Here is a 12,733-nt window from a genome sequence, read left to right as displayed (position 1 = left end):
AGCCAAAAAAATTGCAAGTTTAATTGGTTTGGAAGGCGGTCATTCAATTGATAGCAGCTTAGGAACTCTAAGAATGTTTTATGAACTAGGAGTACGCTACATGACAGTAACACACAGCTGTAATACACCTTGGTGAGTATTTGGCCGAAGAAAGAAATCTGGCTAATTATTATTCATTATTGCAAAAGACAGCAGAAATGATGAAGTACCGGGTACAAATATTTTATGGTATACAGCAAAGGCAAAGAAACTTTTCAATACCAAGGGCGGGATGCTAGAGAATTTTTAGTGGGGAGGGGAAGTTGATTCCGAAAAAATGCACGGTAAGGTCAAGTGCAGTGGAATTTGAAATTAGATGGTAAAGTGACGGAAGAAATACCGCGAAGCATTTTATTGTGTGATAACGATTCTGCCATCTCGTCACCTTCATCTCTGCTGAAAAAAATAATCGATATTTGTTTTCTAAATTTTATAGGTAAACACCTTTATTAAATTAGAGTTTTGGCTTTTAGGTTTAAACGATACTATCAGATAGTTTTCTTTCTGGTTGTTCTACTTCATTAGCAGATAGTTTCAAATTTGAATGCTAGCAGAAATAAATCTGTAAGTGAATAATTCTTAATCCACCATCCTTTGCATTCTAACATGATCATGGTGATGAAGTGGCAGAATTATTAGAGGGTAGGGCAAAAGGCTTTACGATATTTCTTCCAGCTCTTTCAATTCTGAGTTTAAATCCCGCGAAGTACAACTCTGCCTTTCTTCCTTACAGAGCAAAATAAACTGCTCAAGCACTGGAGTCAATATAATTGACTGTCATAAGGCTGTGAGCTGGCAGGATCTTTAGCACGCTAGGAAAAATACTTAGCGGCATTTCGTCTGTCTTTACGTACTGAGTTCAAATTCCGTCGAGGCTGATTTTGCCTTTCATCCTTTCAGGGTCGATAAAATAAATACTAGCTGAGCACTGGGGTCGTTGTAATCGACTTACACCGTTTTGCGGAATTGCTGCCCTTTTGCCAAACTTTGAAACCAATGTAATTGACCCTCACATCTCATCAACTTTCTGGTTTCGTTGCTCTGCAAGAAATCATAGTTATGCTTTTTATTCCTCTTGAATCAAAAAAACAAATGTCCGTTACAATACTCGGGTTGGTTATATCAACTGCAGCACATCCTCTATATTTGTGGCTTCGTTTTACTGCTAGAACATGACTTGCGGAGTAAATGCTTCGTACTGTTTACGTACCGATAGAATTTATATTCAAATACCAACAAAGTCAAGTTTGCTACAACTCCCTCTGATATCTAATACTATATAATTTGTGTCTTGGAATTAAATCTATCGATTCTATGTAGTGGTATGTAAAGATGAGGAATCAAATTTCATGAAATCCCTCTCTTTCGATTTTCGTCAGAGAAACACACAGGCTGTGCCCATGTCTTTTTAAGGACCTTAGTGATCGGTTTTTCTTTTTTCAGTGCCCACAAAATGGTAGTCAAAGGATTTGTGGGGATGCAATATCAAAGTTTCTTTTCGGGTACTTTCACATAGTTGAGAGATAGAGAGAAAGGAAGAGAGAGATAGAGAGAAAGTAAGAGAGAGATAGAGAGAAAGGAAGAGAGAGAGAGAGAGAGAGAGAGAGATGGTGAGAGAAAGAAATTAACTTCAGCGCCTGACTGCTAATTTATTTATTAACATACAAAACGAGGAAAGAAAATGTTGAGCGAAGATGGGACTTGAACATTACCAGCCGGTAGGTTTTCCGATGTTCTAATAATTTTGCCAATAGTTCACGATTTCTGAGCTAGGATCAAGGTTAAAACTTTTGAGCGGGGGAACAGAAGTTTACGTGTATTCCAGTATATGATAATGCACTCTAGTATATAATCAGGCAAAGTTGATCTCAGTGGAATTTGCATTTATGGTGCAGAGAGCTGGAACATATACTGCAAAGTATTCTGTAAGACGATTTACAAATTGTGTCAATTCATCGCCTTTCCGAGATCGTTTTGAGGAAGGAAGTGCATTGGCTAGCATCTTGCAGCGGACAATACTCTGCTGCAGAGTACTCCAACAAAGACAACTAAGGGTCAGGTAGCTGTATTAAAACGTGCTATATATTTAGTCTAATATCTCAAAATAGGAATAAACTGGTGGCCTTCTCAAATCTTTAGTCTACACGTAGTTGTGATTGAAGACTGTTTAAAGTTACCCGCACCATGGTTGTATCTGAAACCACGTAGTTGTAAAGCAAACTTAACTACGCAGCCGTATCTATGCTCATGCTATTGCAATGAGTCAAAATGTGAGCTACGTTCATGTCAACACAATTTACACAAACTAGTGAACCAGAAGAAATATATAATAAAAAAAACTTGAATCATAAATAGAATAAAATACGTAAATATGTCAGTAACTATAAAAGGAAAAGTTATTTTGTAGACAATATTTTTTTTAATATCAAAAGAGGTTATATAATGAAGCAAGCGAATTCATTAGTTGAAAAACCTACCTGATAAAGCAAATTTGTCTTAGTCGACAAGATCTCATATTGACAAAAATGACATGGTTGTAAAGAAAATACAAAATTCTTATGTATCGGAACAAACGATCCAAAGTTTCAGGGAACCACCTATGCTACCATTCATGTCTAGTATCGTTAACATGTCGCCTGGATCTCGGAAGATGGTCCTTGTCCCGAGACTTAGATCTTTCTTAAATTACACAGCCATTCAACAGGACATAGTTCAACCAAAAGGGGCATACACTTGTCAGATAGGAGAAGTGTAAGTGTTTGAGTGTCTGAAAATCTTGTTTCTCCGCTGACTATCACATCTAGTGAAAAGTCATTATGCAGTCATCAAAATTTTAGGTGTCTCAGACTACTAATATTCAAATATTAAATTTCTAATCCTATTATTGTTATCGGGAAGAATAAAAAGGAATAGCCAACCGACGGTTTATTTTCCTTTGGAATTGTTAGCTGGCAGTAAACTGTCAAGAACTTGACTCATCAAATAATTTCCCCCACGTGATACAGAAAGAGCATTTCTATCCATTGATACACTACTGTTATTTTTCCAGGCAAAAGTCTGTCGTTCTGGAGGTCCGCAGAAAAATCACCTTATTTTCACCCCCACCAGAAATAGTATTTTTAATTTCTTTTACTTTTTTAGAGCTCTGCCGAGAAAATGTGGGCGGCTGGCAGACTTTCTATGAGTGAGCATGACTGACCTAGTCTTTAGACTTGTTTTGGCCCTTTCCTGACCTTCTCGTCACTTTGTTGACTAGTGATCCCATGTTCAGTTTTCTCCACGTCATAGAAAGACGATAAATTGGAAACAATGATTGAGTTTCTAATTGGATTTATAATATATGAGGAGATGCCTTTACTATTAGGCACTTCACCCTCATTGCCACTGCTGCTGCTGAGGCGGGTTCATTTTTAACCAGGCCATATTAAGAAAAGTACTGATGGTATCAGGATATCTTTAGAAAAGCACTGGTGGCGCCAGGGACTCTTGCTTTGTAGTTCAGGGATCTGTTGAGTTGCAAATGGCGTCATTTGTCGTCTGCTCTTGTTTTTCCCTTCTCTTTATGCTCTGTTTTTGCTGTGTAGGAAGCCTTAACGTGGTTTTCCTATAATATATGTTGCACCTGAATTTTCTGTCCAGCTATACGAGACTGACCGATCCAAGGGTTAAAAACCTGATGGAACCTATTGCTCGGATGGCCTTATGATCCGTGAGAATTATTAAGATTCAATGTTGTATTCCGACTCCCGACCAATACTTTTAGTGATTATCTCAACTCATAATATTTCACGAAAGTCATAAACAGGCATGAGTCTATTTTCTCACTCATGTATCATGTATCATGATCTTGATCCTCACGTTTTTTCACCCAATTATCAGGAAACAAATCTATAACTTGATATATGTATGTCGTTTTTCTTTCAGTCCGCTTTATCGATTTCCGTGTTAGATTTATCGATGCATGTCAAAGCTCTGGCTACTTGTCAGTGAGAAACAGAGATAAGTCGCTGCCCTTTTTTCATCTTCCCCTTTTTTCTATTAATTCCTGAAGCAAAGAGCTGTAACTTTTCGCAATGCACCGTATATCTTATTTATTTTTATCTTAATGTATAGCAATTGCAGTTCATTGTCCTCCCCAGCGACACTGACAAAGTATGTTGCTGTGTCATTGTTCCTATTGTTGTAATTTCTGCTAACATACGTAATATTTTTCCTATTTTTATTGCTCAAAGTCCTATTGTTAATATTGAGTTTTGTTACTCACGATAGTTCTGAAAGAATTTGCTTTCTCATGTTGGAATCCATATCTTTTTAAATTGAACTTTTACTTTGTAAGGTTTGTTGTTGTTTACATTCATGCCACAACAACAATTGTGGATGTCTCCTTCAACTACGACACCAAAGACGCCAGAGCTGAATAGTTTTTTTTAATACCTGCAATAAATTTCAAAACTCAAGAAAGAAGTAAAAAGGAAAGTAAACTGCAAGAGATAAACATTTTACCTTTGAGAAGAAAAACAAACTTTTGGACAAAAGCCAGTCATAAAAATTGAAATACCGATGAAAAGTGTAAAGCTAGCAAATATAAAATTATGTAAAAAAGCATAAATAGCAACATTGTCATGTCAAACGACATAATATACGCAAGTACAAAACAAAGTAGCGAATTTCTCAGATCTACTCATATAGGAATTTTGAACTCAAGTAAACAACATGGAAGACAAATAAAAAAAAAAGATAGTAAGAGAAATACCTCTCAAGCTTTCAGGCCTTAAGGAAATCAACATTGAAACGACGCAGTTGAGTAAAGGGAGACAAATAGTACAGAAGTATCGGTAGTCGGAAAGGGCAGGAAACAAGGAACCCTCACTAAATCGTGAAGTATATTTTGATAAAAAAACGATAGCGACACTGTGAAAAAAAAAATCAAGAAGTAGGAAGAATAAAGTAAAAATTAACAAACCCCCAGCTCCAGTAGCATGAGAAGTAGAATTCTGGGGAGGATAATGGCAGCGAAGAAATCACCTGTGGTGAAGACTGTAAGAAAATGCATAAATAAAATAAGCATAGAACGTGAGGCACAATGAATGACGCAAAAGATAGTCCAGATATTGTAAAAAGAAAGGAAACCAAAAACAAAAACAAAGCAAAACAAAACAAAAAGCAACAACTGAAAAGCACCAGGATAAAATTCTAGTTAAAAATATGTTAAGAAAGAATAATAGCACATTTTTGTATTTGCAAGCCTTAGAGCATGTAACCTAGCTCTGACGATACGACATAGTGTGAGGTATCGAAAAAACAGCTCAGGGGTTCTCAATCGGCAACATCAGCTATGCTGTCTTCATGGAAATTATATGTAGATATATAAAGTGAATCTTCAGTAGATTGTGGTAGTAATTAAAAAAACCAAACAAACAAAAAACAAACAAAAAGAGATAAAAGGGCTCATGATTCAAAACGAGAAATAGCGAAGTACTTTTCTTTTTGAGATTATACAACCAACTCAAAGGGGAGAAAGAATTGGTATAGAAGTAGTCACTGATCGGCACCATTAACTTCAATCTTGGACCGTTCTCTTTTTGTTGTTAGGGCTGCTTTCTAAAATATGGATGAAGTCACCTGATTACCTTTTAAAGATATCTAGAAATTTATAAGTGTGTTTGTTATACTACCTTGTCCGATTTCCTTGAGGCTTACGTATTTGGCTAGATAATTGTTTCCTTTTCCAGTAAATAAGCATGGAATCATATTTAAAATGAACATAGTATGTATATATATATATATATATATATATGTTTCTTGGCCAGGCATTTTGTAGTATAAAAGAAATATTTACATTCGAAGCTTGTTCATACAACCTCACAATGAGCTTATTACTGCTTTACTATGTACAAGGAATTTCTAGAGCAACCTGCTGGTAGATAGTAATGAGTCTTGTTTTGAATCATGTCAGTTTATGACAGTTTTAATTTACTTCCAACGCTGGAAGTAGAAAGAAAGTTGAACTGACATGTCATTTCCCTTAAAATTCAGCTCTTGACCTATCGCAAATACATTTTGTGATATAATTTCCTTCGCTGGAAGTATATAACTCTAAGGCTAGATCAAATAATACACTTAAAATCGATATGAAATCGACGCGAGTAGTCAGAAACTGTAGCACCAAATGATTCACAACAATTATTTTGTTTTAGTTTTTATACATTGGCACTATATTGTATTTCGTTATTTCTGTGACGATAAAATAATTTCGGAACTATACATCACCCAGTTCAGTAGATTATACAACTATAAATATTGGTTATGTTACTCGTCCACAGAAATCAATAATCAAAGCAAATTTAATAACCACGAAAAAGAAAAAGAAATATTTAATTAACACATTTTCTTACCATTTCATGAAAATCTGATAGCTTTCTTTAAATACTTACTGGCTGTGAGAAAAGTTGTTTACGTGTGCTCTGAGGAAGACTTAGCTGCTATTTCTTGAAGATTGAGTGACTGCGAAGAATTTCTAAATAAAAAAGGATGCATTTAGTATACTATGTCTGAAAAACTTTGCGGGAATGTCACTGCTTGGATATCATTGATTATTACATTACATTACATATCCCGTAGTCTAACTGACAGTTGGGGCACCACTGATGTCTGCGACTAGATCCCTCCGCCCGTCTCTGTCTTCTGCATCTCCCACTGCATCTCTCACCTTTAGACCTGTCCACTCACAAATGTTTTTCTACCCCTTTCTCTGCCTCTGCGTCTGCCACCTTTGACTGTTCCCTGAAGGATTCTTTTGGCCATCCCTGATGGGCGGGTGACATGCCCAAAACCACTTGGGCTTGCATTTCTTTACTGCGGTAATAAGTTCCTCATAGGGCCCTATTGTCTACCTTATTCTTCTTTTCACTTCCCCATTTGTGACACGATCTCTGTATGATATTTCCAAAAATCTCTTGAAACATCTCATCACTTTAGTCTGAATTCTTTCGATTTCTGTTGTCAGTGTCCATATATCACAGGATTTCAGGAATAATAAGATCACTAGTGGTCTCATTAGCCTTTTTTGGAGCTCAGTGAGATATTTCTGTCTTTCTACAGTGTTCTGAATTTGGACATTGCTGCTATTGCTTTGGCAATGCCGGACATCACCTCGTGCTTGGAACTTTGGTCACTCACTATTACCCCAAGACATTTGAAGTTTTTCACTTGTTCAAGCGCAACTCCACTCTCGCTTATGTTGGTACTGATTTCATTTAGGCAGTTTGTCATAACTTGTTTTCTCGCCAAATTCATTGGAAGTCTTGTCTAGGCGCTCTACTAGTTGTTTCAATTCTTGTTCTGAACCCACCAGTCCGATTATAGACTTTCTCAATCAATGCAATGTTCTCTTTTCAACGCAACAACAATTCTTTCTGAAACCGTGCAAATTTCCTACTAAACAATATAAAATAAATGCAAATTAAAGTTTAATCATACACCATTACAACCTAACCTCTTTCATTTAAAATGTTCAGTTTTGGTTAAAGGTAAAGAAAGCTAAAACTATTAAAACATTTTACTCTCAATGTCATCCATTTCGAACCAACGGTGTAGTCTCTACGTGCATCTTGACCTGATAGAAATAGCATCTTATCCACTCTCCAATTACATCTAACACTCTTAGAAATTATTTAGAAGACATAATATATCTAGTTAGATATTTTATCGTCATAGTCGTCATGGACAGAACGCGTTTGGTCACTGGCATGTTCAGTTATTCCGGACCTTGGGCTAAATAACCTCATCTAAACATTTTTTGGATTATCTGGTTACGAGGCGTTCAGATATATCCTGTAATAGCTGACGTATTTACCGTGTTTGCAGTCACTTGCCGACACGGTTAGGATTTCATTAAACAAATACATTAGCACAAAGGTATAAGACAACGATTAGTACATTCCCTATTCGATGAGATAAAATAGTGTTAACATATTTAACATAGTGATAAATTTGCTTAGAATCACTAAGTAAATGTACAATACTGTCCATTGCTTGATGTGGGAAATTAAAATTGCTTAGAGAAGAATATCCTGCTCAAAGAAATTACATTGAAACACAGTTCATAGCAAAAAGAAGTACAATAGTGTTGAAATATTTTATGCCCTGGATGTGAAAAAAGGCAAATCTAGCAAATGGATAATATGTCAGCTCCTGACATCTTTCGGTCTTATTCACGCTACTCACGAAGTATAGATGTCACCTTAGTTGTCAAAGCAATGATGATAGAATCTCTGGAGATGCACAAATATGTAGTGTTGGTGTATTCACACACATGCGCGCACACACACACGCACGCGCACACTCACACACACACACACACACACACACACACACACACACAAGCAGAGATAGGGCATCATTCCACTTGCTATAAGTTATTTAATTACAAGATATTCTATATATCTAGTAATAAATATCAGGTCATCCCATAAGTTCTGTCCGATTTTACTTTTTTTAAAATTGGATGAAATTTAATAGTATTTTAGAATGTCTAATGGAATTAAAAATTATTTTTATGCATTTGTGTACATTTAAACTAACTAAATATTATATTACAGAATAATAGAATTAACATTTCTTTGATTGAAACCCTTTCTAACATGGAAGTATCCAAAGAGCATTTAAGACATATAAAAGGAAACTCTGCAGCCGAAGTGACTCGAAACATACACTCAGTTTATGGGAAAGAATGCTTGAATGAAAGAACTTGCAGAAGATGGTTTGCAAAATTCAAAAGTGGAGATTTCAGCCTTGAAGATGAAGATCGAACAGGACGTTCAGTTGAGTTTGATGATAAGCTCCTTGAGGCATTACTTGAAGAACATCCTGCATTATCAGCTGAAGAATTGGCAATAAATCTTAGTTCAAACCATACAACTGTTCATCGTCCTCTTCAACAACTTGGAATGGTTCCCAAACTTGGAAACTGGGTGCCTCATGAATTGTCCGAAAGCAACCGCAAATCTCGAGTTGACATCTGCTCTTCTCTCAATTTTCGCGAACTCATTTCACCCTTTTTTGGATAGACTTGTGAATGGTGACGAAAAATGGATCTTCTATCGAAATGTTAAACGTCGTAAACAGTGGCTTGGTGAAAAGGAAAAAAACACAACCGAGAAAGGAACTTCATGGGAAACAGGATCTTCTCTCTATCTGGTGTGATTGGAAAGGAGTAATTCACTTTGAATTGTTACCATCTAATGCAACAATCAATGCTCAAGTCTACTGTCAGCAATTTGAGCGTTTGAATTAAGCTTTGAAGAAAAAAAGACCCGCTTTAGTGAATCGAAAAGGGCTGATGTTTCATCAGGACAATGCGCGACTCCACACTGCAAAGATCCCGTCACAGAAGATGGAAGAGCTTGGTTGGGGAAAAATTTCCTCATCCACCTTATTCCTCCGACATCGCTCCTTCAGACTACCATTTGTTTCGTAGTTTACAGTATCATTTGGGGGACATAACTTTCGGTTGTCAGGAGGAGGTCGAAACTGACATTTCAGAGTTCTTTGTTTTGAAACCAAAAACGTTTTACATTGATGAGATTAAAAAGCTTGTAAATAGATGGAAGGAAGTCATAGATAACCAGGGAAAGTACATCGAGGATTAAATTTCAATTAAATACAACATTTGATCACTTGTTTTCTTTATTCAAAATTCAGACAGAACTTATGGGATGACCTGATATATCCAGGCTTCTATGATGTGTAAAGTTTATTGTTTAATTTCGTGACTAAAAATGTATGCTTTACTTTGTATATTTTCTTGTAATTCGAAATTGATATGAAACAAAATAGAAGCATTTCTAACGTTATTTAGGAAGGTAGCCAACATTTCTTGTTCTGCTCCTCGGTGCTCTGATGAAATAATGTTTGTCTTGCATGTCATCATGCAACATAGAACCGACCATAAAAGAAAACATGAACTTATACCAACTCGAGCAATATTGTGAGATTGCCTCTGAGATAGTCATAACGTGTGTTACTAGAAACCGAAGGCACTTGAACTGAAATAACTGATAGGACATTGGGAAATCGAGAAATAAAAGTTTCTTCTTCCTTGGTAAGTATCTATCTATCCTGTCCTATTCCTTGATCCTGTGGTTGTTGGGGTATTCATTAACGACGTCGCATCCAGATTTTGACACTTCTGTCGGTCTTCTGCTGTTCTCTGTGAGTCGGCGAAATTGACGCCTGTCCACTTTCTGATGTTAAAAGCTCATCTTATCCTTGCCCCGCTTTGCTTTCGTTCCCCTTCCACTGTGCTTTCACGGACTGTTTTTTTTTACGAGGCCGGAGTTTCTTGTGACATGACCATGCTGTATTTAAAGCAGAATGAGCAGTGCTGCCACTCGTGAGCATAGTTACAATAATTCAAGATAAAGACTATACAATAACACTATACTTTTAGAGAAGGAACCTTTATCAAAATCAAGTAGATCAAAAAAGTTATGATTCTGTACTAGTCAGTTATAATCAATTGTGTGATCTTAGTGTGAAATTCTTTTTTTCTGGAACTCTATGTGGTTCGTTTGGTGTTCAATGTCAATGAGTAGCGAGAAGAGTCACCTGACTGAGAGCCGCAGCTGCAGTTCATGATGAGAGTGGCTGTTCACCACGTACCAGATCCGTGCCTGCCATGGATTGCAGAGTATTTTAAACAAAAATTGGTGGTAGCTGGCAGGTGAGGGGGTTTTAACTATTGTTAAATTCGTTGTTTCTATCATGCCGTACAAGTGGCTGAGGATTGGACGGAGAACAGGCAATCATTATGATAACACACAGGCTTCTCGTCTTCCTTGAAACTTCAGTTACTTGCAATGTTTAGTTCCAGCATGTATTATCTTCTAAGAGGCATTTTTTCTACCAAGTATCTCCAATTGTTGCATTTTAAGCAACGGTTATGAGGTCATGCATTTAGATTAGACTGTGTATATTGTATAGGAATAGTTTGAAATTTAAATAGTTTAATGCAATTACGCTGTTAAAACCAATATCCTCATAAGGTTAGCATGAGGTTTCAAGTAAAATGAAATGGAAAATAGAAAACAGTCTGTTCTTTTATTGTTTCACTTTTAAATTTGTATATAATGATATAAAATCGATTTTACTTAGAGTGTTCCACCACTATCATTAACAATGCCGAGAGGCAAATGTATATTACACAAAATATATCAAATGCAATCGTTATTGAAATTCCTTATTTAAAAAAAAAGTCATAGGTTTGGAAAGTTAGTTCACATTATCAAATGATGGAAAATAGAAACTCATTTATTCTTTCATTCTTTCCCGTTCACATTGGTTAAAACTTCTAAAATATATTCGAATATTAAGCTCTACGAATATATAATTTGCGTAATGTTTGAATTACAATCGAAAGTTTATAAAAACTAACAGTTCCCCGTTATAGAGGAATAGGAAAGTGAATAGTTTCGAAATACTCACAAATATAAGTGTGAAACAATAAAACAATAGATTAGTTCCTAGCTGCCATAGTATGCAAAACTGTGCACAAACTTTTCGAAATTATTATTACATTTAAACGCGAAATATTAACAGCGTTCTAACTATATATTTTCTCTCTCCCTCACTCGCACTGTCTCAGTCTGTCTGTTTCTTTCTCTTTCTCCTTTTTCTTTCTGTCAGTCAGTCTGTCTGCCTCTCCCTCTCCCCCTCTCTTTATGTGTATATGTATATGTGTACATATATATATACACATAAATATGGTATTCGTGTGTGTGTATATGTGTATATATATATATATGTGTGTGTGTGTGTGTGTGCGTGTGTGTGTGTTTGTGTGTGTGTATATTCGCGGGAGAGTTTTACCAATATGTCACAGGAGTGGCCATGGGAACGAGATTGGGACCATATGTTGAAACCAGTCTCACAATTCACTGGTCGCATTCCCGAACTATACAGTTGTTATATTGAAAACTATATCGACCTCACTCTCCCGCGAACATCTGAACTCCTTCCTCTCCTTTGACCCATCCTTCCATCCTGCCCTCGAATTCTCCTGCACTATCTCTAACTCTTCTGTCGAATTTCTCGACATGCCAATATACATAACTCCGGTCTCACCACCCCCATACACTACAAACACACTGAATCACACTCCTACCTTAACTTCTCCTCCTCTCACCCTACCTACATCAAGCTCTCCATCCTCTACTCCCAATTCCTCCGTCTATACAGGCTCTGCAATGACAACTACTACTTAGAGACTCAATCTCAACTCATGGCTCACACTTCACCCTACGTGGATATCCACATTGCTCTTGCCCGAGCACAATTTGTAGACTGTGCCTCTGATGGTGTGTGGTGTGTATACTGAGTTAAATAGTGTGTGTAGCTGCTCCTATAGTGGTATGTGTATTGACGCTATTGAAGATTGTGTGTGGATAATGGTGTGTGGGGTGGGTGCTGGGAAGTGTTTGGTGCTAGTGTGTGTAGAATGGCAAGGTGTTTGTGGATGTGTGTGTAATGGTGTATGAAGAGAGTAATGAGTCGAGCCCATATAGCGCAAAGGAACAACGGAAGAAGATTAATTCCCGTTCACGGCGAAGACAGAGTTTCCAAACACACACACACAAATACATACATACAAACATACATGCATATATATATATATATATATATATATATATATATA

At 36.6% G+C, this 12,733-nt stretch overlaps 1 protein-coding gene across 1 annotated transcript in view; it reads left to right on the top strand.

Annotated features, from left to right (window-relative positions):
• Positions 1 to 12,733, top strand: part of LOC115214406 (dipeptidase 1) — a 159,152-nt gene that overhangs the window by 70,262 nt on the left and 76,157 nt on the right. Inside the window, exon 4 of the mRNA XM_029783605.2 lies at positions 1 to 132. This exon is cut by the window's left edge and continues 19 nt beyond it. Coding sequence (XP_029639465.1) covers positions 1 to 132 — 132 coding nt within the window. The remainder of the gene's footprint in view (positions 133 to 12,733) is intronic.

This window comes from Octopus sinensis, linkage group LG1, assembly GCF_006345805.1.
Source record: "Octopus sinensis linkage group LG1, ASM634580v1, whole genome shotgun sequence".
NCBI lineage: Eukaryota > Metazoa > Mollusca > Cephalopoda > Octopoda > Octopodidae > Octopus > Octopus sinensis.
The sequence above is the reverse complement of the archived record's forward strand: the minus strand, read 5'-3'. Positions and strand labels throughout refer to the sequence as shown.